At 47.6% G+C, this 26,048-nt stretch overlaps 1 protein-coding gene across 6 annotated transcripts in view; it reads left to right on the plus strand.

The window, feature by feature from the left end:
- The first annotated feature begins 2,137 nt into the window (after positions 1-2,137).
- The window catches only part of LOC106581515 (protein CASP), a 178,348-nt gene continuing 154,437 nt past the window's right edge, over positions 2,138-26,048 (plus strand). For all 6 annotated transcript variants that reach the window (XM_045704075.1, XM_045704070.1, XM_045704072.1 and 3 more), the window contains exon 1: positions 2,138-2,278. In XM_045704075.1, the coding sequence (XP_045560031.1) occupies positions 2,216-2,278 (63 nt within the window). In that variant the 5' untranslated portion in view covers positions 2,138-2,215. The remainder of the gene's footprint in view (positions 2,279-26,048) is intronic.

The raw sequence follows: 26,048 nt of genomic DNA on the forward strand, positions 1-26,048 counted from the left end.
GCCGGCCGTGAGCCAGTAGGTGTTCTCTCAAACTTGTCTTTCTAGATGGATTTGGGAGGATCTCACCCCACCCAGGACAAGTCTCGCAGCTTATTACTGTCTGAGCTAAAAACACAATATTGAGTTAAGTCGGCAGACAGAATAAGAACAACACCACATAAGGAGGGGGGGTTATTAACCAAACGGCTCTTCTTCCTGAATTATGAGAGTGATTGAACGCACCGATTTTGCTCATTCAGGAAAAAAATATTTCAGACTTGGGGGTGTGGTTCGAAGTGGCAGTTACTGATGTTTGTACCCCATGAGACACCATAGGAACAAAACTAGTATTACTTCCTCCAACATTTTCTGAATTTATCAGAAATATCTCAAGAAATCTGTAAGAAATTTTTCTGTTTTTTTTTTGCTGTGAAGGTTTTAGTTGAGCAATGTAACATCTAGCGAAGGTGTTTGGTGCAGTATTTCTCAAGTAAAAAAATACAGACTTGTCCAATCCTTTGAGCTGCTGGGCAGGTCTTTCTGGCTCACTGGAACTGTGTATCCAGTATTAGTGTGCAAGTGAGCATTGTCGAAATCATAACCCAACCCTCAAGTAAGTCATGATGAACTGACTTACATAAAAAACCTCTGTTTTGGAAGAAACTATTTACACTTTGTAGTCAATTTTGACACTAGAATAAATGTTTCTGACTAATATCGATGCCACATAGGCCGTTTTTCAATCAGATAATGTAAGTTGTTTATTGCCTTCAGTTGCGCTTGAAATCTAGTATGAAATGACATACCAGCCCTGAACTACCCTAAAAAGAATAGCTTTAACCGGGGTAATTCTTTCTGAAAAGTAATGAATCAATAAAAGTTAACTCCAGATGTAATTAAAGGGGTAACATTATCTTGGCTCTGCTGCAAATCCATGGTTTTATTTTTAGAAGTCGGGGCTTGAAATTTATTGGCTGTGAAAGAATAAAATGTTCATGATTAGAACACAAAATGAAATCTAATTTGATAGCCTAAAAGCCAGGCTGACAAAGGGGCCATTAAAATCCCATCAGCCTAAAGGGGGGTCAGTCTGGTGGCCACTATACAAATAACTCAATTGGAAAATGCAATCAGGTCACCGGTTGATAAAAAGTCAAAAGAATACAAAACAATGCAACACGTTGTCAACAATGCAATGCTTAGATTGTGAATTTTTACAACTGCAATTGTGTCCTAATTTGGTGTGTGGTGTGTGTTACTATTACTAATATTCAGTGATGTAAAGTACTTTAGTAAAAATACTTTAAAGTACTACCTAAGTAGTTATTTGGGGTATCTGTACTTTACTATTTATATTTTTGACAAATTTGAATTTACTACATTCCTAAAGAAAATAATATAATAAAATCATTTATTCCATACATTTTCCCTGGCACCCAAAAGTACTCATTACATTTTGAATGCTAAGCAGGACAGAAAATGGTCCAATTCACACACTTATCAAGAGAACATCCCTGGTCCACCCTACTGCCTCTTATCTGGCAGACTTTTACTTGAGTCATTTTCTATTAACTTTACTTTTACAATGACAATTGGTCATTTTTTCCATCACTGCTAATATTATTGATAAGCATTGGAAGTGCACAGCCTAATAACCAATTTATACTTGATCCGAAAATATTTTTTATTGTTTTTATTTGTATCCGAAAATGTGTTCGGAGACGATGTATGGATGGTGTGACGCAAATGTCTGATATGATTGGTTGACAGTAGGTGAGGGCGGGAGTTTCTGTATAAACACAAACTCACTTCCTTGACAACTTCCTTCACAACAGCTCTACACAACAGCTCTGCCTGCTACGCGTAGCACAAGAAGTATGAATACCTTGACTTCTGCAGAGGCCATAATCACCATAAATGCTGTGCGGCCAATGCAGACGTCAGAATGACCACGAAGCGCCCTTAATTAACCAACAAAGAGCTTGATTTCACAAGCCAATGTAGAAATCCAGTCCACATTTTACCCTATAGACACTTGCCATCTCTCGTTCAATAACCCTACTCCGTGGCACTATTGAATACAGTATGTTCCCGTTCAATAAAGTCCATTCCGCGCCACTGAATGGGACTATTCGAGAACTCCGTTCCGTGTTTTCTGCGTTTCCCCTTCCTTTCCACTGAACTCCAACCCTCGCTCTCTCTATCAGCTTCTCATTCCGTCTCAATATGTCTCAAGATGGCGGCCAATGCGGGATCAATGTTTCAATATTGGAAGCACTTTGATTTACAACAACTGCAGGTCAGTCTTTTCCTCCTTTGAGTTGCTTCGATTCCATTTAAAATCTTTAGCTAAGTTCGCTGCGTGGACGATATGTTTTTGTGTTCGAATGGCTTTTCTGTCGGTATTTTGATCCCGCTTTTAAGAGAGACAGACCTCTTTTCGCATTGATGAAAGTGGCTTTCTAGCTGATCGGAAATTGATCCTCTTTGTTAAATTCCCATCGATCGTCTGGCGATGCCGCGGGGTAACGTCGTTATTACGTAAATACATAATTCTGGGTTCTGAGCAGACCACAATATCCATCCGAAATACACATATGTCTCTTTGTTAACTTTTTTGTTGTTGTTGTTGCATGCAGTAGTTAGCCAACTACCTGCTTGTTAGCTTGGGTTGGAGCTTGGGTTTCTTGATGTTTTGGGGGGGATGAAGTGAGTCTACGTCGATGCTGTGATCAGTGATGACCGCAGTTAGCTAGCCATTTCGAGCTGTCAGATCAGACCCAAACGCTTACACAAGTTTGACGGTAACTTTCTAGTCCAATCGATTTGAACACATTCCCTGTATTTTTTTTTTTTTAGGGATATGTAGTTAACCTAGCTAATTAGCTAGTTGTTTTGCTAGCTAGTTGCTAACGTTAGCTAAAGCTAGCTTGTGTTGTCGTCGACTCCCAGAAGTTGTCGCGTACGTGGTAACAGTTCCACCCAGACAGCAGCTGGCAGCTTGGTAAAGCCGGATTAATCTCTTTTTCTCATTTTACATTTTATGTTTTTTAACGAACACAAAAACAGTGTAGGAAATTGTATCGATATGTGCCACATTTTGGCTCGCTTACTAGCAATTGAACGTTACGTTGTATTTGTTGAATAACATTTCATTAGTTGTCAGGAAGGTTATGAAATAGGTGGGAATGTGCCAAAGTAGGAAGAAGATAAATACATTTTAAAAAACAAGCCTATGTTTAGTAGGGGAAACAACAATTGTGAGAAAATACACTTTCAATAGGGCTCTAGTCAACATTTATGCTTGGCCATATGCAGACTGAGATGCACTTATGCTCTATAATCAAGGCTCATCTCCATAAAACCAAATGTATTTGATTCTTTCAACTGTTGCCTGTGATTCATCTAGAGATTACAGAAAATATTTCAGTAACTTGCGTGCTCTCTCTACCTTTTTAAAATTTATTTTCTCCCTCTTTGAAGTGGAGTGTGTAAATTTGTCTGGGATTTGGCTTTTCCTAAATTGACTGCCAGTGCAGTGTACTGTACAGCCTGGACATTAAATATGCATCGCATAAGTTTGTGATAAGGCCCTGGGTAATTATGGCAAAGGCCTATCAGAACCGATTAGTCAGGACAGTGAATCTGTGTGCGTGTGGAGGGAAGGCCAGCGGGCCTGTCTGGAGGATAGGAACCAATCAGAGCAGTGAGCTCAGAACATTCACTGTCTATTATTGATGCTGTCTTATTTACTCGCCCTCCCACTGTGCTGTCTGCTCCTAGAGGACTACCTTCCAAGGAGAATCTCTGATCATCACGGCCTGTCTGTACTCGGGCTTGTCAGTCGTTTCCAATCTCGTTAGGCAGCTCCCTCCCTCTCTGTCCAGAAACGGGTGCTTACAGGGGTGGATCCTGCTGCATTACATTGGGTGTCTTTTAGTTTGTGATCATGAAAATCCTGTAACAGCATCAAAACAGAACAGACATCCATAGCTGTTGCATGTGTTTAGGACTTAAATACCAGACTGCTTGTTCATGGCCATTTAAAGCCCCATTTCAACTGTTTTATTCCATCATTGAGAAACCACTACTGGACAAAGAGTGCTTTGAGCTGTTATTCTGTCTCCCCAGGTTAGGGCTAGAGCAGTGATCACCTACCGGTCGTTCACGATCGACTGGTCAATCTCCAAGGCATTCCTAGTCGACCACCAAACAGTTCTGTAAAAAACAACAACGATAAAGCCTTTGTTTTTTGTATTTGTTCCATGCTGTTGGCGGTAGGTGCATTTGATTCAGCAGCCCTAGTGCTGTTGGCGGTAGGTGCATTTGATTCAGCAGCCCTAGTGCTGTTGGCGGTAGGTGCATTTGATTCAGCAGCCATAGCGCCGGGAAGGCAAAGTGCTCCCATTTTGAACCATTTCATATTTATTTAACCTTTATTTAACTCGGTAAGTCAGTTAAGAAAGTCTGAAGGTAGAACTCCGCCTATCCAGCGGGGCCCACTGGCCAATCAGATAGCTCAGATCACCGTTTCCTTGAACCATAGACAGTAAAAAGATGTCTGGAAAGCACAGCAAAGTTCATACTGGTGAGATTTAAAAACTTGTAAAACCATGACTAGAGGGACTCAACGAATACAGCAAAGAGCTTCTGTTTTTATAAGTGAGCTCATGTTTAACTTTTTACTCAGCACTGTCAACACTTTCTATTCAACACCGTTATAATCCATAAAATGTTTTTCCCTACTTCCACTCACACGACAACCAGCACTGCAGCTGTAAAGAGTTCTGATAGGCTTGGACAGTTATTATTAGCAGCTTGTGGCTTTTTTAATATGGAGGATTATTTCATTTTCTCTGGTCATAGGAGTAACAATATCAGTTGATGCTTGAGGCAGAAATAATGCAGTGTGACTTATTTTGCCATCAGCTGGAAGACGGTGTCCCCTTTTCACAGCGGAGGGAGAGTGAGGTGGGTGAGAGGCAACCTCACCGCTGCGCCCGCTCTCCCTCAGACTGACCATCAGATGGAGGCTATCAGTCCAGTAAAAAAAACATATTCTAATTATTATGCTCCGTCAGCTGTAATACAACACATGATCAGTGGGATTATATACCTATACTTTTTATATAATTGCAAAATTGTCAAATTGTCATTATCAACATGCAGTGATAATGTATTGGACCTATAGCCTACTGCACAAACCTCATTGCTACCGATCTGTTTATAATTGGTTATTGTTGCATAGGATAAAAAAATTCATGTTTAATAAAAAATCTGAGCAGTAGATCTCAGCTTGCATTTTATCTCAGAAAGGGATCTTGACTCAGAAAAGATTAGTGACCACTGGGTTCGAGAGTGCTTTGAGCTGCTCGTTTTTCTCTCTCTCTGTCTCTCCGAGGTTTTTTATCACTCTAAATGGTAGTGTGACCACGTCTGCAATGTTTTTAGCAGGATCTCACTGAAAAATGGATCATAGTTGATGACATGGTGACTATGAATACAGATGGAGAAAGTTTTAACGTCCCTAATCATTACAGCTGGGTTCAGTTTCTTTAAAAGGTTTCATCTTTTTCCTGGCGTTTTTACAGTGCTGCCGGACAACATGGATTTTATTCCTACCTGAGATGCCTCAAATATACCCAACATCCAATCACTTCCTTCTACCTATTTAAAAGTGTCCAACTCCATAAAATGTGCTTAATTCATATGTAGGGTTAATTTAAACCTGATTCAGGTGCAGGTCAATCCCAGCCTTCTGGGAATGAGTTTCAAGTGAAGTTAAACTTAGTATTTGGTGTAACTGATCGTATATGCCTAGTGTACAGAGGTAGGTGTAGAAAGGCCATGCATCCATGTGCACTTCGGTGATCAGATAAATCCTTCTATGATTGACAAAGAACAGAACTGTCCCTAGATCAGTGTTTTTAATGAGTAAAGTTAGATTAGATGACGGGAAGTAGATCATTTAGGGGCAACCTCCAGCATGAGTGGTTTAAATCTCTCAGCGGCTTGTCTGGTGTTGTCTGCAGGAGTATCAGTGTTAATTTATGAGGTGGAGGTCTGGACTCCCGACTGATGAGCTGATGTGGATATATTTACTTCTCTGTTGCTACACCGAGATTAGAGGAGACGCGCCACTATGCCGTTACTATAGCGCCCTGCCCAGTGACGGATCCTGCCACGGCGAGTGTCTGTGTTCATATCTGTTCCTTTGTTTGTCTGTTTATTGAATTTGATCTGTGTTTACGTACACACATCTCATACAAGATTGAGCAATTTGTCGTCAGCCTTGTGTAATCTTGGGGGTGCTTTGTTGTGTTCCATATAGAACTGAGTATGTTTAGGAGTTATTTGGCTTGGCTGTGTGTTGCCATGCCGACTTCATCATCAAGCTAAATATAGAGCTATCCTCAGTGCAGAAACTCAAGCTGAAATATATACGCCTTGTCTTGTTTCTAGTGTGAGCATCACCCCACACTGCCCAGACCCCCTACCTAACCCACTGACTCCCTGGCTGGCTGACGGCACACTGCCCAGAACCCCTACCTAACCCACTGACTCCCTGGCTGGCTGACGGCACTATGCCTGGACCCAGTAACTGGCTGGCTGACGGCACTATGCCTGGACCCAGTAACTGGCTGGCTGACGGCACTATGCCTGGACCCAGTAACTGGCTGGCTGACGGCACTATGCCTGGACCCAGTAACTGGCTGGCTGACGGCACTATGCCTGGACCCAGTAACTGGCTGGCTGGCTGACGGCACTATGCCTGGACCCAGTAACTGGCTGGCCGGCTGACGGCACTATGCCTGGACCCAGTAACTGGCTGGCCGGCTGACGGCACTATGCCTGGACCCAGTAACTGGCTGGCCGGCTGACGGCACTATGCCTGGACCCAGTAACTGGCTGGCCGGCTGACGGCACTATGCCTGGACCCAGTAACTGGCTGGCCGGCTGACGGCACTATGCCTGGACCCAGTAACTGGCTGGCCGGCTGACGGCACTATGCCTGGACCCAGTAACTGGCTGGCCGGCTGACGGCACTATGCCTGGACCCAGTAACTGGCTGGCTAACGGCACTATGCCTGGACCCAGTAACTGGCTGGCTGACTGACGGCACTATGCCTGGACCCAGTAACTGGCTGGCTGACTGACGGCACTATGCCTGGACCCAGTAACTGGCTGGCTGGCTGACTGACGCACTATGCCTGGACCCAGTAACTGGCTGGCTGACTGACTGACGGCACTATGCCTGGACCCAGTAACTGGCTGGCTGGCTGACGGCACTATGCCTGGACCCAGTAACTGGCTGACTGACTGACGGCACTATGCCTGGACCCAGTAACTGGCTGGCTGACTGACGGCACTATGCCTGGACCCGGTAACTGGCTGGCTGGCTGACTGACGGCACTATGCCTGGACCCAGTAACTGGCTGGCTGGCTGACTGACGGCACTATGCCTGGACCCAGTAACTGGCTGGCTGACTGACGGCACTATGCCTGGACCCAGTAACTGGCTGACTGACGGCACTATCAGCCCTGAGCATCCCCCCTTTATTCAGTCTGTATCCTAGCCTATGATGACCCACAGATCTAGATGAGGCTAAAGGTTCAGTCCTCAGATGGTATGTATAGATGACCCCAGAAGACGGGTTTCTCTCTGGCATTATTGACTACAGCTATTGAATGGTGATATCGGTGCTTGGTTGTAAATCCAGGGATTGAATGGTGATATCGGTGCTTGGTTGTAAATCCATGGATTGAATGGTGATATCGGTGCTTGGTTGTAAATCCATGGATTGAATGGTGATATCGGTGCTTGGTTGTAAATCCATGGATTGAATGGTGATATCGGTGCTTGGTTGTAAATCCATGAATTGAATGGTGATATCGGTGCTTGGTTGTAAATCCAGGGATTGAATGGTGATATCGGTGCTTGGTTGTAAATCCAGGGATTGAATGGTGATATCGGTGCTTGGTTGTAAATCCAGGGATTGAATGGTGATATCGGTGCTTGGTTGTAAATCCAGGGATTGAATGGTGATATCGGTGCTTGGTTGTAAATCCAGGGATTGAATGGTGATATCGGTGCTTGGTTGTAAATCCAGGGATTGAATGGTGATATCGGTGCTTGGTTGTAAATCCAGGGATTGAATGGTGATACAGCCGTCTGCTAATAGTTCTCACCACTGTGATGTGTCCATCAGGGCTTGAGACTGGATCCATAACTGGCATTTAAACACCTCACAGCTCTCTGTTTATCTCTCCCCCCTTCGTACTGTATCGCTCCCCCCTTAGTACTGTATCGCTCCCCCCTTCATACTGTATCGCATCACTCCCCCCTCCCTTCATACTGTATCGCTCCCCCCTTAGTACTGTATCGCTCCCCCCTTAGTACTGTATCGCTCCCCCCTTCATACTGTATCGCATCACTCCCCCTCCCTTCGTACTGTATCGCTCCCCCTTCGTACTGTATCGCTCCCCCTTCGTACTGTATCGCATCACTCCCCCTCCCTTCGTACTGTATCGCTCCCCCCTCCCTTCGTACTGTATCGCTCCCCCCTTCATACTGTATCGCATCACTCCCCCCCCTTAGTGCTGTATCGCTCCCCCCTCCCTTCGTACTGTATCGCTCCCCCCTCCCTTCGTACTATATCGTATCGCTCCCCCTCCCTTCGTACTGTATCGCTCCCCCCTCCCTTCGTACTGTATCGCTCCCCCTCCCCTCGTACTGTATCGCTCCCCCTCCCCTCGTACTGTATCGCTCCCCCTCCCTTCGTACTGTATCGCTCCCCCTCCCTTCGTACTGTATCGCTCCCTCCCTTCGTACTGTATCGCATCAATCCCCCTCCCTTCGTACTGTATCGCTCCCCCCTCCCTTCATACTGTATCGCTCCCCCTTCGTACTGTATCGCTCCCCCTCCCTTCGTACTGTATCGCTCCCCCTCCCTTTGTACTGTATCGCTCCCCCTCCCTTCGTACTGTATCGCTCCCCCTTCGTACTGTATCGCTCCCCCCTTCGTACTTTATCGCTCCCCCCTTCATACTGTATCGCATCACTCCCCCCTCCCTTCGTACTGTATCGCTCCCCCCTCCCTTCGTACTGTATCGCTCCCCCTCCCTTCGTACTGTATCGCTCCCCCCTTCATACTGTATCGCATCGCTCCCCCTCCCTTCGTACTGTATCGCTCCCCCTTCATACTGTATCGCATCGCTCCCCCCCTTCGTACTGTATCGCTCCCCCTCCATACTGTATCGCATCACTCCCCCCCTCCCTTCGTACTGTATCGCTCCCCCCTCCCTTCGTGCTGTATCGCTCCCCCCTTCGTGCTGTATCGCTCCCCCTTCGTGCTGTATCGCTCCCCCTTCGTACTGTATCGCCCCCCCTCCATACTGTATCGCATCACTCCCCCCTCCCTTCGTACTGTATCGCTCCCCCCCTTCGTACTGTATCGCTGCCCCCTCCCTTCGTACTGTATCGCTCCCCCCTCCTTTCGTACTGTATCGCTCCCCCTCCCTTCGTGCTGTATCGCTCCCCCCTCCCTTCGTACTGTATCGCTCCCCCCTCCCTTCGTACTGTATCGCTCCCCCCCTCCCTTCGTACTGTATCGCTCCCCCTTCGTACTGTATCGCTGCCCCCTCCCTTCGTACTGTATCGCTCCCCCCTCCCTTCGTACTGTATCGCTCCCCCTTCGTACTGTATCGCTCCCCCCTCCCTTTATATTTTCTCCACCTTTCTATTGGTTTTGGGCTCAGCTCCATTTTGACAAGGGGAAAATCCGGTGCTCGAGGCTGCCGCTGCCGACCCGGAGTGGGTTCTGGTCCGCCGACCCGGAGTGGGTTCTGGTCCGCCGACCCGGAGTGGGTTCTGGTCCGCCGACCCGGAGTGGGTTCTGGGCCGCCGACCCGGAGTGGGTTCTGGGCCGCCGACCCGGAGTGGGTTCTGGGCCGCCGACCCGGAGTGGGTTCTGGGCCGCCGACCCGGAGTGGGTTCTGGGCCGCCGACCCGGAGTGGGTTCTGGGCCGCCGACCCGGAGTGGGTTCTGGGCCGCCGACCCGGAGTGGGTTCTGGGCCGCCGACCCGGAGTGGGTTACGGGCCGCCGACCCGGAGTGGGTTACGGGCCGCCGCTGCCAGGCCTCTAAAAATAACACACAGACCACTGGCCTCAGCAGAAAACCTGCTCCAATTATGATGATTCATTTGTGTGTGTGTGTGTGTGCGCGCGCGCGCGCACTCTGGTTTTTAAACCATTTCAACTGTGTTTTATATTGGTTATAATGAAAAAGCAAGATATTTTTTTGTTGTTGCAAAAAACTATGCATGGCCATTCTATTTGAAGTGTTTATCATAGAATGTAGCCAGCTACATGTCCTAATGTTTTGCTTTAAGTTAGTCTAGCTTTTTACCGGAGAAAAGTAGCTAGACATCAGTCAGAGCACTGTCTGCTGATAGAATGCCTGTTTGGGAAATCTCATCCGAGTGGAGAAGTGTGACTGAAGCACAACATGTCTGACGCCGAGCAGAAATTACAAGAAGCAGAAATTACAAGAAGCAGAAATTACAAGAAGCAGAAATTACAATAAGATGCATTTTTAGATCTGTGTTTACAAAACACAGTAAAATATTTCTTACGCTGAGGGTGTGTGTGTGTGTGTGTGTGTGTGTGTGTGTGTGTACCTAGCTTGTATACTGATATGTATTTGTCCATTCGACGGCCAGGTTTAGATGTTGCAGCCTATCATGGCTGTGCTAGAAGAACATCTTGAAATTCCGGTTAGGGAGGGAGATATTAATCATCATTTTTGAAGCGCTTCACCTGACACTATTAACTTCCTGTTTTGGACTAATCACTTTAATAATGCTGTCCATGCAAAATCAACAGGCAGTCAGTTTAAAGAGGCCTAAACCTCTGTTGCACTCACTTAATGCACGGCACACAGATGTAGCCAAATAAAAGCACATTTAGACTGCTTAGGCCTAATCTTGTGTGCTGTTACTGGCTTTGCTCTCTGGTTGTCTAATGGTAATCTACCTCGTTCAATTTCAAAGGTTGTTTTTACTTATCTTTTTGCCCCAGACGGTGCTTTGACCTTTTGAACTCAGCAGCTGTTACACTTGAACTGGGCTCCGAGGTCGTTTGACCCATTGACCCAGTGTGTTGCTAGTCTGACCTTTTTTAGAGCAAACAGATAATGGCCCTGCTATCTGCCCAGTCTCATTGATTTTGGCTTTGAACTTGAGCTCCTGTAATAACAGGCTAGTGCGGTTTGGTGAGATCCTGTAAAAACAGGCTAGTGTGGCGTGGTGAGATCCTGTAATAACAGGCTAGTGTGGCGTGGTGAGATCCTGTAATAACAGGCTAGTGTGGACTAGAGGTCGACCGATTTAATCGGAATGGCCGATTAATTAGGGCTGATTTCAAGTTTTCATAAAAATCGTTAATCGGTATTTTTGGACACCGATTTGGCGATGTTTTTTTTGTATTTTTTTTTTTAGTTGAATTATTTTGTATTTTATTTTTTTTCTTAATGTCTTATTTTATTATATATATATATATTTAATTTTTTATTTTATTTATTTATTTAAACACCTTTATTTAACTAGGCAAGTCAGATTAAGAACACATTCTTATTTACAATGACGGCCTTGGAACGGGGGTTAACTGCCTTGTTCAGGGGGGATTCGTTTTTGCAACCTTCCGGTTACTAGTCCAACACTCTAACCACCTGCCTTACATTGCACTCCACGAGGAGCCTGCATGGCAGGCTGACTACCTGTTACGCGAGGGCAGCAAGAAGCCAAGGTAAGTTGCTAGCTAGCATTAAACTTATAAAAAAACTATCAATCTTAACATAATCACTAGTTAACTACACATGGTTGATGATATTACTAGTTTATCTAACGTGTCCTACGTTGCATATAATCGATGCAGTGCCTGTTAATTTATAATCGAATCACAGCCTACTTCGCCAAGCGGGTGTTGATTTAACAAGCGCATTTGCGAAAAAAGCACTGTCATTGCACCAATGTACCTAACCATAAACATGAATGCCTTTATTTAAAATCAATACACAAGTATATATACTGCTCAAAAAAATAAAGGGAACACTTAAACAACACAATGTAACTCCAAGTCAATCACACTTCTGTGAAATCAAACTGTCCACTTAGGAAGCAACACTGATTGACAATACATTTCACATGCTGTTGTGCAAATGGAATAGACAACAGTTGGAAATTATAGGCAATTAGCAAGACACCCCCAATAAAGGAGTGGTTCTGCAGGTGGTGACCACAGACCACTTCTCAGTTCCTATGCTTCCTGGCTGATGTTTTGGTTACTTTTGAATGCTGGCGGTGCTTTCACTCTAGTGGTAGCATGAGACGGAGTCTACAAGTGGCTCAGGTAGTGCAGCTCATCCAGGATGTGGCAAGAAGGTTTGCTGTGTCTGTCAGCGTAGTGTCCAGAGCATGGAGGCGCTACCAGGAGACAGGCCAGTACATCAGGAGACATGTAGGAGGGCAACAACCCAGCAACAGGACCGCTACCTCCGCCTTTGTGCAAGGAGGAGCAGGAGGAGCACTGCCAGAGCCCTGCAAAATGACCTCCAGCAGGCCACAAATGTGCATGTGTCTGCTCAAACAGTCAAACAGACTCCATGAGGGTGGTATGAGGGCCCGACGTCCACAGGTGGGGGTTGTGCTTACAGCCCAACACCGTGCAGGACGTTTGGCATTTGCCAGAGAACACCAAGATTGGCAAATTCGCCACTGGCACCCTGTGCTCTTCACAGATGAAAGCAGGTTCACACTGAGCACATGTGACAGACGTGACAGAGTCTGGAGACGCCGTGGAGAACGTTCTGCTGCCTGCAACATCCTCCAGCATGACTGGTTTGGCGGTGGGTCAGTCATGGTGTGGGGTGGCATTTCTTTGGGGGGCCGCACAGCCCTCCATGTGCTCGCCAGAGGTAGCCTGACTGCCATTAGGTACCGAGGTGAGATCCTCAGACCCCTTGTGAGACCATATGCTGGTGCGGTTGGCCCTGGGTTCCTCCTAATGCAAGACAATGCTAAACCTCATGTGGCTGGAGTGTGTCAGCAGTTCCTGCAAGAGGAAGGCATTGATGCTATGGACTGGCCCACCCGTTCCCCAGACCTGAATCCAATTGAGCACATCTGAGACATCATGTCTCGCTCCATACACCAACGCCACGTTGCACCACAGACTGTCCAGGAGTTGGCGGATGCTTTAGTCCAGGTCTGGGAGGAGATCCCTCAGGAGACCATCCACCACCTCATCAGGAGCATGCCCAGGCGTTGTAGGGAGGTCATACAGGCACGTGGAGGCCACACACACTACTGAGCCTCCTTTTGACTTGTTTTAAGGACATTACATCAAAGTTGGATCAGCCTGTAGTGTGGTTTTCCACTTTAATTTTGAGTGTGACTCCAAATCCAGACCTCCATGGGTTGATAAATTGGATTTCCATTAATTATTTTTGTGATTTTGTTGTCAGCACATTCAACTATGTAAAGAAAAAAGTATTTAATAAGATTATTTCATTCATTCAGATCTAGGATGTGTTATTTTGGTGTTCCCTTTATTTTTTTGAGCAGTGTATTTTTAAACCTGCATATTTAGTTAATATTGCCTGCTAACATGAAATTGTGTCACATCTCTAGCGTTCATTGCACGCAGAGTCAGGGTATATGCAACAGTTTGGGCCGCCTGGCTCGTTGCGAACTAATTTGCCAGAATGTTACGTAATTATGACATAACATTGAAGGTTGGGCGATGTAACAGGAATATTTAGACTTAGAGACTTAGAGACTTAGATCGTTAGATAAAACACGGAACGGTTCCGTATTTCACTGAAAGAATAAACGTTTTGTTTTCGAGATGATAGTTTCCGGATTCGACCATATTAATGACCTAAGGCTCGTATTTCTGTGTGTTGTTATGTTATAATTAAGTCTATGATTTGATAGAGCAGTCTGACTGAGCGATGGTAGGCAGCAGCAGGCTCATAAGCATTCATTCAAAACAGCACTTGCATGCGTTTTGCCAGCAGCCCATCGCAATGCATTGCGCTGTTTATGACTTCAAGCCTATCTACTCCTGAGATTAGGCTGGTGTAACCCATGTGAAATGGCTAGCTAGTTAGCCGGGTGCGCGCTAATAGCGTTTCAAACGTCACTCGCTCTGAGACTTGGAGTGGTTGTTCCCCTTGCTCTGCATGGGTAACGCTGCTTCGAGGGTGGCTGTTGTCGATGTGTTCCTGTTCGAGGCCAGGTTGGGGCGAATTGAGGGACGGAAGCTATACTGTTACACTGGCAATACTAAAGTGCCTATAAGAACATCCAATAGTCAAAGGTATATGAAATACAAATCGTATAGAGAGAAATAGTCCTATAATTCCTATAATAACTACAACCTAAAACTTCTTACCTGGGAATATTGAAGACTCATGTTAAAAGGAACCACCAGCTTTCATATGTTCTCATGTTCTGAGCAAGGAACTTAAACGTTAGCTTTTTTACTTGGCACATATTGCACTTTTACTTTCTTCTCCAACACTTTCTTTTGCATTATTTAAACCAAATTGAAAATGTTTCATTATTTATTTGAGGCTAAATTGATTTTGTTGATGTATTATATTAAGTTAAAATAAGTGTTCATTCACTATTGTTGAAATTGTCATTATTACAAATAAATAAATAAAAAAAATCGGCCGATTAATCGGTACCAGCTTTTTCTGGGGTCCTCCAATAATCGGTATCGGCGGTGAAAAATCATAATCGGTCGACCTCTAGTGTGGACTGGTGAGATCCTGTAATTACAGGCTAGTGTGGCGTGGTGAGATCCTGTAGTAACAGGCTAGTGTGGACTGGTGAGATCCTGTAATTACAGGCTAGTGTGGCGTGGTGAGATCCTGTAATAACGGGCTAGTGTGGCGTGGTGAGATCCTGTAGTAACAGGCTAGTGTGGACTGGTGAGATCCTATAATAACAGGCTAGTGTGGCGTGGTGAGATCCTGTAGTAACGGGCTAGTGTGGACTGGTGAGATCCTGTAATAACGGGCTAGTGTGGCGTGGTGAGATCCTATAATAACAGGCTAGTGTGGACTGGTGAGATCCTATAATAACGGGCTAGTGTGGACTGGTGAGATCCTATAATAACAGGCTAGTGTGGACTGGTGAGATCCTATAATAACGGGCTAGTGTGGACTGGTGAGATCCTGTAGTAGTAGTAATAATAACTAAAATACAAAATATATATATATATTTTTTTTTACATTTGATTGGTTTAGCAGACACTCCTATCCAGTGGTGAACACACGTTTTCACCACTGAGAATGTCAGGGTGAAGTGACTGACTACCGTAATTTCCGGACTATTGAGCGCACCTGAATATAATCCGCACCCACTGAATTAAAATATATATATATATTTTTTTGAACATAAATAAGCCGCACATGTCTATAAGCCGCAGGTGCCTACCGGTACATTGAAGCAAATGAACTTTACACAGGCTTTAACGAAAATAAATAGGCTTTAAAGAAACACGGCTTGTAACAAAAATAAATAGGCTTTAACGAAACACGGCTTGTAACAAAAAATAAAAAATTTGCTGTAAACAGTAGCCTACCAAGAAAGTCATTGGTCACAAACTTCCTCCTCCTGTGCGCTGAAACCATCCCCTTCGGTGTCGGAGTTGAATAGCCTCAGAATTACTTCATCCGATATTGGATCATTTTCATTGTCGCTCTCGTCACTGTTTGACCTTAACCCGTTCGGGAATTTCATTGGTCTAATGAAAGCTTCATGCTGCCAAAAAACTGAGCACATCACAGAATGTGTTTTTCTTTTTTATAAAAAAATTTGAAAGCCTGAAAAATCCATATATTAGCCCCGTCATTGTTTTAAGCCGCGAGGTTCAAAGCGTGGGAAAAAAGTTGCGGCTTATAGTCCAGAATTTACGGTAGATCCTACGTGCAGATTAACATTCAGCTTTGTGTGTGTGTGTTTTTAAAATATTTCTAACACTTGAGCAAGGAACATCTCTTGTATGTGGAGTTTCGTCTCCAGTCTTTTCATACCAGGGTCTTGCTGATTGAATGTGTTTTTATGGGTTCGCCTCTGTCCGTGTGTGTGTGTGTGTGTGTGTGTGTGTGTGTGTGTGTGTGTGTGTGTGTGTGTGTGTCCATTCAATATAGAGCCGTCGGTAGCATCACTGGGTTCATGCTCTTTAGAAGGGAAGCAGGACAAGCCTATGTATGGTAGAGGAAAGGAGGGCCAGGCAGCCCAGTGGACTGTGGGCTGAGCCTGAGTTTAGTCTTGTGTTGTTATTAAGAGCTCTAGCTAAACTTCCAGGGTCCTCACTGATTCACTCCAGATGCTGGAGTCGGAATTATGTTTTTATATTAGAGAGAGAGAGAGAGGATCAACAAACTGATTGAAAGGTGAATTGAGAGGTCTTTGTGTCTGTTGTCTCTCAGGAACCTAGTCCTACTGTAGACCTGTATGTGTGTCTGTTGTCTCTCTGGAACCTAGTCCTACTGTAGACCTGTATGTGTGTCTGTTGTCTCTCTCTGGAACCTAGTCCTACTGTAGACCTGTATGTGTGTCTGTTGTCTCTCTCTGGAACCTAGTCCTACTGTAGACCTGTATGTGTGTCTGTTGTCTCTCTGGAACCTAGTCCTACTGTAGACCTGTATGTGTGTCTGTTGTCTCTCTCTGGAACCTAGTCCTACTGTAGACCTGTATGTGTGTCTGTTGTCTCTCTGGAACCTAGTCCTACTGTAGACCTGTATGTGTGTCTGTTGTCTCTCTGGAACCTAGTCCTACTGTAGACCTGTATGTGTGTCTGTTGTCTCTCTGGAACCTAGTCCTACTGTAGACCTGTATGTGTGTCTGTTGTCTCTCTGGAACCTAGTCCTACTGTAGGCCTGTATGTGTGTCTGTTGTCTCTCTGGAACCTAGTCCTACTGTAGGCCTGTATGTGTGTCTGTTGTCTCTCTCTGGAACCTAGTCCCACTGTAGACCTGTATGTGTGTCTGTTGTCTCTCTGGAACCTAGTCCTACTGTAGACCTGTATGTGTGTCTGTTGTCTCTCTCTGGAACCTAGTCTACTGTAGGCCTGTATGTGTGTCTGTCTCTCTGGAACCTAGTCCTACTGTAGACCTGTATGTGTGTCTGTTGTCTCTCTCTGGAACCTAGTCCTACTGTAGACCTGTATGTGTGTCTGTTGTCTCTCTGGAACCTAGTCCTACTGTAGACCTGTATGTGTGTCTGTCTCTCTGGAACCTAGTCCTACTGTAGGCCTGTATGTGTGTCTGTTGTCTCTCTGGAACCTAGTCCTACTGTAGACCTGTATGTGTGTCTGTTGTCTCTCTCTGGAACCTAGTCCTACTGTAGACCTGTATGTGTGTCTGTTGTCTCTCTCTGGAACCTAGTCCTACTGTAGACCTGTATGTGTGTCTGTTGTCTCTCTGGAACCTAGTCCTACTGTAGACCTGTATGTGTGTCTGTTGTCTCTCTGGAACCTAGTCCTACTGTAGACCTGTATGTGTGTCTGTTGTCTCTCTGGAACCTAGTCCTACTGTAGACCTGTATGTGTGTCTGTTGTCTCTCAGGAACCTAGTCCTACTGTAGACCTGTATGTGTGTCTGTTGTCTCTCTGGAACCTAGTCCTACTGTAGGCCTGTATGTGTGTCTGTTGTCTCTCTGGAACCTAGTCCTACTGTAGACCTGTATGTGTGTCTGTTGTCTCTCTCTGGAACCTAGTCTACTGTAGGCCTGTATGTGTGTCTGTTGTCTCTCTGGAACCTAGTCCTACTGTAGACCTGTATGTGTGTCTGTTGTCTCTCTGGAACCTAGTCCTACTGTAGACCTGTATGTGTGTCTGTTGTCTCTCTCTGGAACCTAGTCCTACTGTAGACCTGTATGTGTGTCTGTTGTCTCTCTGGAACCTAGTCCTACTGTAGACCTGTATGTGTGTCTGTCTCTCTGGAACCTAGTCCTACTGTAGACCTGTATGTGTGTCTGTTGTCTCTCAGGAACCTAGTCCTACTGTAGACCTGTATGTGTGTCTGTTCTCTCTCTGGAACCTAGTCCTACTGTAGATCTGTATTCGTGTGTTAGTGTGTTCTTTAATTTTTCACTCTCTGATCCTTTTGTGAAACGGCAGTAAAACAGATAGTATCACTATGGAAACGGTAATAGCAGTCAATAAAACACTGTGTAAACTCAGAAATAAGACAAACAGTCGCATTGACTGTCTGGCTATCGTTAAACTATTTCAGTTCCAGACTGGAGGAATGCCCACAAGAAATGTATAGATCTTCAACTCAAATTAATAGAACAGTTTGTAACCATTTCAGACTAATTTCAGCATATTTCTAAGTCGACAGAATCCAACGCTGACTGAATTAAAACCAATCCAACGCTGACTGAATTAAAACCAATCCAACGCTGACTGAATTTCAAACCAATCCAACGCTGACTGAATTTCAAACCAATCCAACGCTGACTGAATTTCAAACCAATCCAACGCTGACTGAATTTCAAACCAATCCAATGCTGACTGAATTAATGTGAACAGTTTCATTGTCAGCGTTCTGAGAGTCAGCATGCAGACGAGCTGTTGTCTCTGGGCCGGCCCTGTCCGTCTCTGGGCCGGCCCTGTCCGTCTCTGGGTCGGGCCTGTCCGTCTCTGGGTCGGCCCTGTCCGTCTCTGGGTCGGCCCTGTCCGTCTCTGGGTCGGCCCTGTCCGTCTCTGGGTCGGCCCTGTCCGTCTCTGGGTCGGCCCTGTCCGTCTCTGGGTCGGCCCTGTCCGTCTCTGGGTCGGCCCTGTCCGTCTCTGGGTCGGCCCTGTCCGTCTCTGGGTCGGCCCTGTCCGTCTCTGGGTCGGCCCTGTCCGTCTCTGGGTCGGCCCTGTCCGTCTCTGGGTCGGCCCTGTCCGTCTCTGGGTCGGCCCTGTCCGTCTCTGGGTCGGCCCTGTCCGTCTCTGGGTCGGCCCTGTCCGTCTCTGGGTCGGCCCTGTCCGTCTCTGGGTCGGCCCTGTCCGTCTCTGGGTCGGCCCTGTCCGTCTCTGGGTCGGCCCTGTCCGTCTCTGGGTCGGCCCTGTCCGTCTCTGGGTCGGCCCTGTCCGTCTCTGGGTCGGCCCTGTCCGTCTCTGGGCGGGCCCTGTCCGTCTCTGGGCCGGGCCCTGTCCGTCTCTGGGCCGGCCCTGTCCGTCTCTGGGCCGGCCCTGTCCGTCTCTGGGCCGGCCCTGTCCGTCTCTGGGCCGGCCCTGTCCGTCTCTGGGCCGGCCCTGTCCGTCTCTGGGCCGGCCCTGTCCGTCTCTGGGCCGGGCCTGTCCGTCTCTGGGCCGGGCCTGTCCGTCTCTGGGCCGGGCCTGTCCGTCTCTGGGTCGGCCCTGTCCGTCTCTGGGTCGGCCCTGTCCGTCTCTGGGTCGGGCCCTGTCCGTCTCTGGGTCGGCCCTGTCCGTCTCTGGGTCGGCCCTGTCCGTCTCTGGGTCGGCCCTGTCCGTCTCTGGGTCGGCCCTGTCCGTCTCTGGGTCGGCCCTGTCCGTCTCTGGGTCGGCCCTGTCCGTCTCTGGGTCGGCCCTGTCCGTCTCTGGGTCGGCCCTGTCCGTCTCTGGGTCGGCCCTGTCCGTCTCTGGGTCGGCCCTGTCCGTCTCTGGGTCGGCCCTGTCCGTCTCTGGGTCGGGCCCTGTCCGTCTCTGGGTCGGGCCCTGTCCGTCTCTGGGTCGGGCCTGTCCGTCTCTGGGTCGGGCCTGTCCGTCTCTGGGTCGGCCCTGTCCGTCTCTGGGTCGGCCCTGTCCGTCTCTGGGCCGGCCCTGTCCGTCTCTGGGCCGGCCCTGTCCGTCTCTGGGCCGGCCCTGTCCGTCTCTGGGCCGGCCCTGTCCGTCTCTGGGCCGGCCCTGTCCGTCTCTGGGCCGGCCCTGTCCGTCTCTGGGCCGGCCCTGTCCGTCTCTGGGCCGGCCCTGTCCGTCTCTGGGTCTGTCACAGTGAGATGAGCAGTGTTATGTGAGTCACACAGCAGGGGGTGTTGGTTCCTGGCTGACTAGATGAGCCGGCATTGCATTGAATCAACCAATGGTTGCATGCCTTGTCTATGTCATATGTGATTAGCTGATATCAGGGCCTAAAATGAACTTTTTAGTATCCCAGCCACTGTGGCAGGTAGATACACAAAAGAATAATTACCAGCCACTCAGTTCTAAACAGCCAATATATATTTTTCGCCATAATGACACAAAAAAAACTAAAAGAATGGCATGCTTAGTAATATTTCTAAAACAAGAAATGTATTACTAATAAGAAGTAATGTGGTATAATGCTCAATATAATTTTATATTCTTTGACTTTGTCTTCAGAGAACTACATTTGCACACTGTACGTAGGCCTTTTCTATTGTTCTCAACTGGCCTACCTGGTTAAATAAAGGTGGAATAAAAAAGAGAGAAATGTTCAGCTTCCCCTTTAATGTTGCCTTGGTAACAGGGCGACTGACTAGTAGAGAATCTGACCAGCAGACAGCGAAGTTCTCTTTTTGCTAGTAGTGGAAGCAAACTCACATTGTTTTATTCACAAATTAGGTTGTTTTCCAATGTAAACAGCCAAGAAACACGAGGACAAAGTCTCACTTTTTAGTAGTCTTTCGAGTAAATTAGACCAACTTTTATGCCTGTGCACATTGCTTCTAAAAACAAATCTTTCAGCACTTCACTCAGCGCTCACAGCCCCCTAGACAGGCGGTGTTGCTGCGTGAGGTAGGATAGCTTTAAAGTTAGTGTTGAGATGTCTTTGTGCGTTACCAGATATGAAACAAAACAGCCAAAAAACACAGCTACTGCAGCATTTATTTGGCTATAAATCACAACTTGCACTTGTGCCCATACTTGACTTGACTTATTTTAATGAAATGCTCGCACTGTAGAGCCCAGAGTGTGACCACCCGCCGACGTGGCTGGTGAATTACACATTCTTAACCGTCAATGCCAAAATCTACCCGCATTGGGCAGGTTGCAGGTGTTAATTTTAGACCCTGGCTGATATGTTAAATACCTATCCAGGCATTGTAAGATCTGTCGTGTGTCATCACTGTAGTCGGGGCAGGAACTCAACCATCGTGTTGCATTCAGTGTGTAATTGTAAGGTTAGTCCCACTGAGAAGGATGAGCCAGTCACAAACGTAGTGCCTTTTAATGAGAACACCTATATCCCGTCTTATGTAAATAAACTTCATCTATTTGATCTTTGTGTGACTGACTACACTTCCACGGTGTAGCCTGTGTTTAGTTTGTTAGTCTCTCATCTGAGGTCGGCTTGGGTTTTGCTCTAATCCATCCCAGTGATGAGCGTTATGATTGGGAATAGAGCTTTAATAGACTGTCAGAACTACAGAGGATCCAGATTTACACTTTAGGGTCAACTTGATCCCAGTGTGCCCTGCTCCTCATCTGGAGATGACTAATCCCCGTAGCCCCCTCTCCCTGCTGCTCATCTGGAGATGACTAATCCCCGTAGCCCCCTCTCCCTGCTGCTCATCTGGAGATGACTAATCACCGTAGCCCCCTCTCCCTGCTGCTCATCTGGAGATGACTAATCCCCGTAGCCCCCTCTCCCTGCTGCTCATCTGGAGATGACTAATCCCCGTAGCCCCCTCTCCCTGCGGCTCATCTCTGGATGACTAATCCCCGTAGCCCCCTCTCCCTGCTGCTCATCTGGAGATGACTAATCCCCATAGCCCCCTCTCCCTGCTGCTCATCTCTGGATGACTAATCCCCGTAGCCCCCTCTCCCTGCTGCTCATCTCTGGATGACTAATCCCCGTAGCCCCCTCTCCCTGCTGCTCATCTGGAGATGACTAATCCCCGTAGCCCCCTCTCCCTGCTGCTCATCTGGAGATGACTAATCCCCGTAGCCCCCCTCTCCCTGCTGCTCATCTGGAGATGACTAATCCCCGTAGCCCCCTCTCCCTGCTGCTCATCTGGAGATGACTAATCCCCGTAGCCCCCTCTCCCTGCTGCTCATCTGGAGATGACTAATCCCCGTAGCCCCCTCTCCCTGCTGCTCATCTGGAGATGACTAATCCCCGTAGCCCCCTCTCCCTGCTGCTCATCTGGAGATGACTAATCCCCGTAGCCCCCTCTCCCTGCTGCTCATCTCTGGATGACTAATCCCCGTAGCCCCCTCTCCCTGCTGCTCATCTGGAGATGACTAATCCCCGTAGCCCCCTCTCCCTGCTGCTCATCTGGAGATGACTAATCCCCGTAGCCCCCTCTCCCTGCTGCTCATCTCTGGATGACTAATCCCCGTAGCCCCCTCTCCCTGCTGCTCATCTGGAGATGACTAATCCCCGTAGCCCCCTCTCCCTGCTGCTCATCTGGAGATGACTAATCCCCGTAGCCCCCTCTCCCTGCTGCTCATCTCTGGATGACTAATCCCCGTAGCCCCCTCTCCCTGCTGCTCATCTGGAGATGACTAATCCCCGTAGCCTCCTCTCCCTGCTGCTCATCTGGAGATGACTAATCCCCGTAGCCTCCTCTCCCTGCTGCTCATCTCTGGATGACTAATCCCCGTAGCCCCCTCTTCCTGCTGCTCATCTGGAGATGACTAATCCCCGTAGCGCCCTCTCCCTGCTGCTCATCTCTGGATGACTAATCCCCGTAGCCCCCTCTCCCTGCTGCTCATCTGGAGATGACTAATCCCCGTAGCCCCCTCTCCCTGCTGCTCATCTGGAGATGACTAATCCCCGTAGCCCCCTCTCCCTGCTGCTCATCTGGAGATGACTAATCCCCGTAGCCCCCTCTTCCTGCTGCTCATCTGGAGATGACTAATCCCCGTAGCCCCCTCTCCCTGCTGCTCATCTGGAGATGACTAATCCCCGTAGCCCCCTCTCCCTGCTCCTCATCTGGAGATGACTAATCCCCCGTAGCCCCCTCTCCCTGCTGCTCATCTGGAGATGACTAATCCCCCGTAGCCCCCTCTCCCTGCTGCTCATCTCTGGATGACTAATCCCCGTAGCCCCCTCTCCCTGCTGCTCATCTCTGGATGACTAATCCCCGTAGCCCCCCTCTTCCTGCTGCTCATCTGGAGATGACTAATCCCCGTAGCCCCCTCTCCCTGCTGCTCATCTGGAGATGACTAATCCCCGTAGCCCCCTCTCCCTGCTGCTCATCTGGAGATGACTAATCCCCGTAGCCCCCTCTCCCTGCTGCTCATCTCTGGATGACTAATCCCCGTAGCCCCCCTCTCCCTGCTGCTCATCTGGAGATGACTAATCCCCGTAGCCTCCTCTCCCTGCTGCTCATCTCTGGATGACTAATCCCCGTAGCCCCCTCTCCCTGCTGCTCATCTGGAGATGACTAATCCCCGTAGCCCCCTCTCCCTGCTGCTCATCTGGAGATGACTAATCCCCGTAGCCTCCTCTCCCTGCTGCTCATCTGGAGATGACTAATCCCCGTAGCCCCCTCTTCCTGCTGCTCATCTGGAGATGACTAATCCCCGTAGCCCCCTCTTCCTGCTGCTCATCTGGAGATGACTAATCCCCGTAGCCCCCTCTCCCTGCTGCTCATCTGGAGATGACTAATCCCCGTAGCCCCCTCTTCCTGCTGCTCATCTGGAGATGACTAATCCCCGTAGCGCCCTCTTCCTGCTGCTCATCTGGAGATGACTAATCCCCGTAGCCCCCTCTTCCTGCTGCTCATCTGGAGATGACTAATCCCCGTAGCGCCCTCTCCCTGCTAGCAGTTTCCATTTTTTTAGCCCCATATCTCTGTGCTTGTCCCTAATCTCCTCTGTGACACAGAATGGCTTTTCGGCAGGATGGAGGAATTAATTCAGAGATGAGAGGCGCAATGGTTCTTTCTCTTCTCTCTCTGTTCTCTCTCTCTCTGTTCTCTCTCTCTGTTTTCCTGGTAGAGAGAGGAAGCGTCTGTGTTTGTAATGTGGTCTTTATCTTTGCTGAAACATCTCACTACCCTCTGATTCCATCTCAATATCTTAGCTGTTCCGCTCGGTAAACGCAGGGATATAAAATCTGGCCCTCGGGAGGATGAATTATCCCTGTCTTTTTCCCTCTATGACCCTCTCCAGCCTCCCCTCACCCCCTATGACCCACAACTGTTTGTTACACTCCCACCATACTAAAACCATCCTTCTCACTTCCTGCTATTGGCCCATATCATGCATTGTCCTGTGAGCCAGTCTCAGCTAAGAGGACTCATTAGGTCAATATATCTTTACCAACAAACTAATAGCACAGAAATGGTTTAGACGGGTCTCAGAAATCAAACTCATTGCTTGTTACCTGAAATAATTAATTGCACTCATTTAAACTATCTCTGGTCTCAAACATGAGCACAGTGAAATTAAGTATTTTACCTCTGCTCCCCAATCACTTCATTCTCAAAGTCTTGCAAGGAAGTCCAGGCAGAGGCCAACCCAATGAACCCTCATTGTCAGTAGGCAGGTTTCCATTGACCCAGGTTTATTCAATGTGTAATGGAAATGGCGGATATGAGACATTTTATAAAAGATCGACAAAGTTTATATCCATTAGATAGGGGTGGATTTTTCTTTTGTCAAACTTTCTTTATTGCTACGAATGATAGAAAGTATTTTTCGAATAAATTTCTGATTGGTACGTGGGACATATGATGTCACGTAATGCTCCACTCCACATTTTGATTCTAAATGCTTCCTGCTAAATGCTTCCTGCTAAATGCTTCCTGCTAAATGCTTCCTGCTAAATGCTTCCTGCTAAATGCTTCCTGCTAAATGCTTCCTGCTTGAAAAAATGTCTTTGCAGGACAAGGATTGTCCTGACTTTCAAGATCTACAGGAGTGTAAATTTCAATAAGGCACAGACCCTGGCAATATGTTTATTTAACCTTTATTTGACAAGGCAAGTCAGTTAAGAACAAATACTTATTTAGTCATGGCCAAGGAACAGTGGGTTAACTGCCTTGTTCAGAACGACTGATTTTTACCTTGTCAGCTCGGGGATTCGATTTAGCAACCTTTCAGTTACTGGCCCAACGCTCTAACCACTAGGCTACCTGCCTCTAACCACTAGGCTACCTGCCTCTAACCACTAGGCTACCTGCCTCTAACCACTAGGCTACCTGCCTCTAACCACTAGGCTACCTGCCTCTAACCACTAGGCTACCTGCTGCCCCAGTATGTTGGCACATCAGAATTGTCAGTCAGTTACTGTATTCTTTCCATGCTGGCTTTCCTGAAACATTAAACAGATAGGTGGGAGGGCGTACGGGCTACCTGAAACATTAAACAGATAGATAGGTGGGAGGGTGTACGGGCTACCTGAAACATTAAACAGATAGGTGGGAGGGCACGCGGGCTTCCTGAAACATTAAACAGATAGATAGGTGGGAGGGTGTACGGGCTACCTGAAACATTAAACAGATAGGTGGGAGGGCATAAGGGCTACCTGAAACATTAAACAGATTGGTGGGAGGGCACGCGGGCTTCCTGAAACATTAAACAGATGGGTGTACGGGCTACCTGAAACATTAAACAGATAGGTGGGAGGGCGCACGGGCTACCTGAAACATTAAACAGATAGGTGGGAGGGCGCACGGGCTACCTGAAACATTAAACAGATAGGTGGGAGGGCGCACGGGCTACCTGAAACATTAAACAGATAGGTGGGAGGGCGCACGGGCTACCTGAAACATTAAACAGATAGGTGGGAGGGCGTACGGGCTACCTGAAACATTAAACAGATAGGTGGGAGGGCGTACGGGCTACCTGAAACATTAAACAGATAGGTGGGAGGGCGTACGGGCTACCTGAAACATTAAACAGATAGGTGGGAGGGCGTACGGGCTACCTGAAACATTAAACAGATAGGTGGGAGGGGGTACGGGCTACCTGAAACATTAAACAGATAGGTGGGAGGGCATAAGGGCTACCTGAAACATTAAACAGATAGGTGGGAGGGCGTAAGGGCTACCTGAAACATTAAACAGATAGGTGGGAGGGCGTACGGGCTACCTGAAACATTAAACAGATAGGTGGGAGGGCGT

Source organism: Salmo salar, chromosome ssa20 (assembly GCF_905237065.1).
Source record: "Salmo salar chromosome ssa20, Ssal_v3.1, whole genome shotgun sequence".
Taxonomy (NCBI): Eukaryota; Metazoa; Chordata; class Actinopteri; order Salmoniformes; family Salmonidae; genus Salmo; species Salmo salar.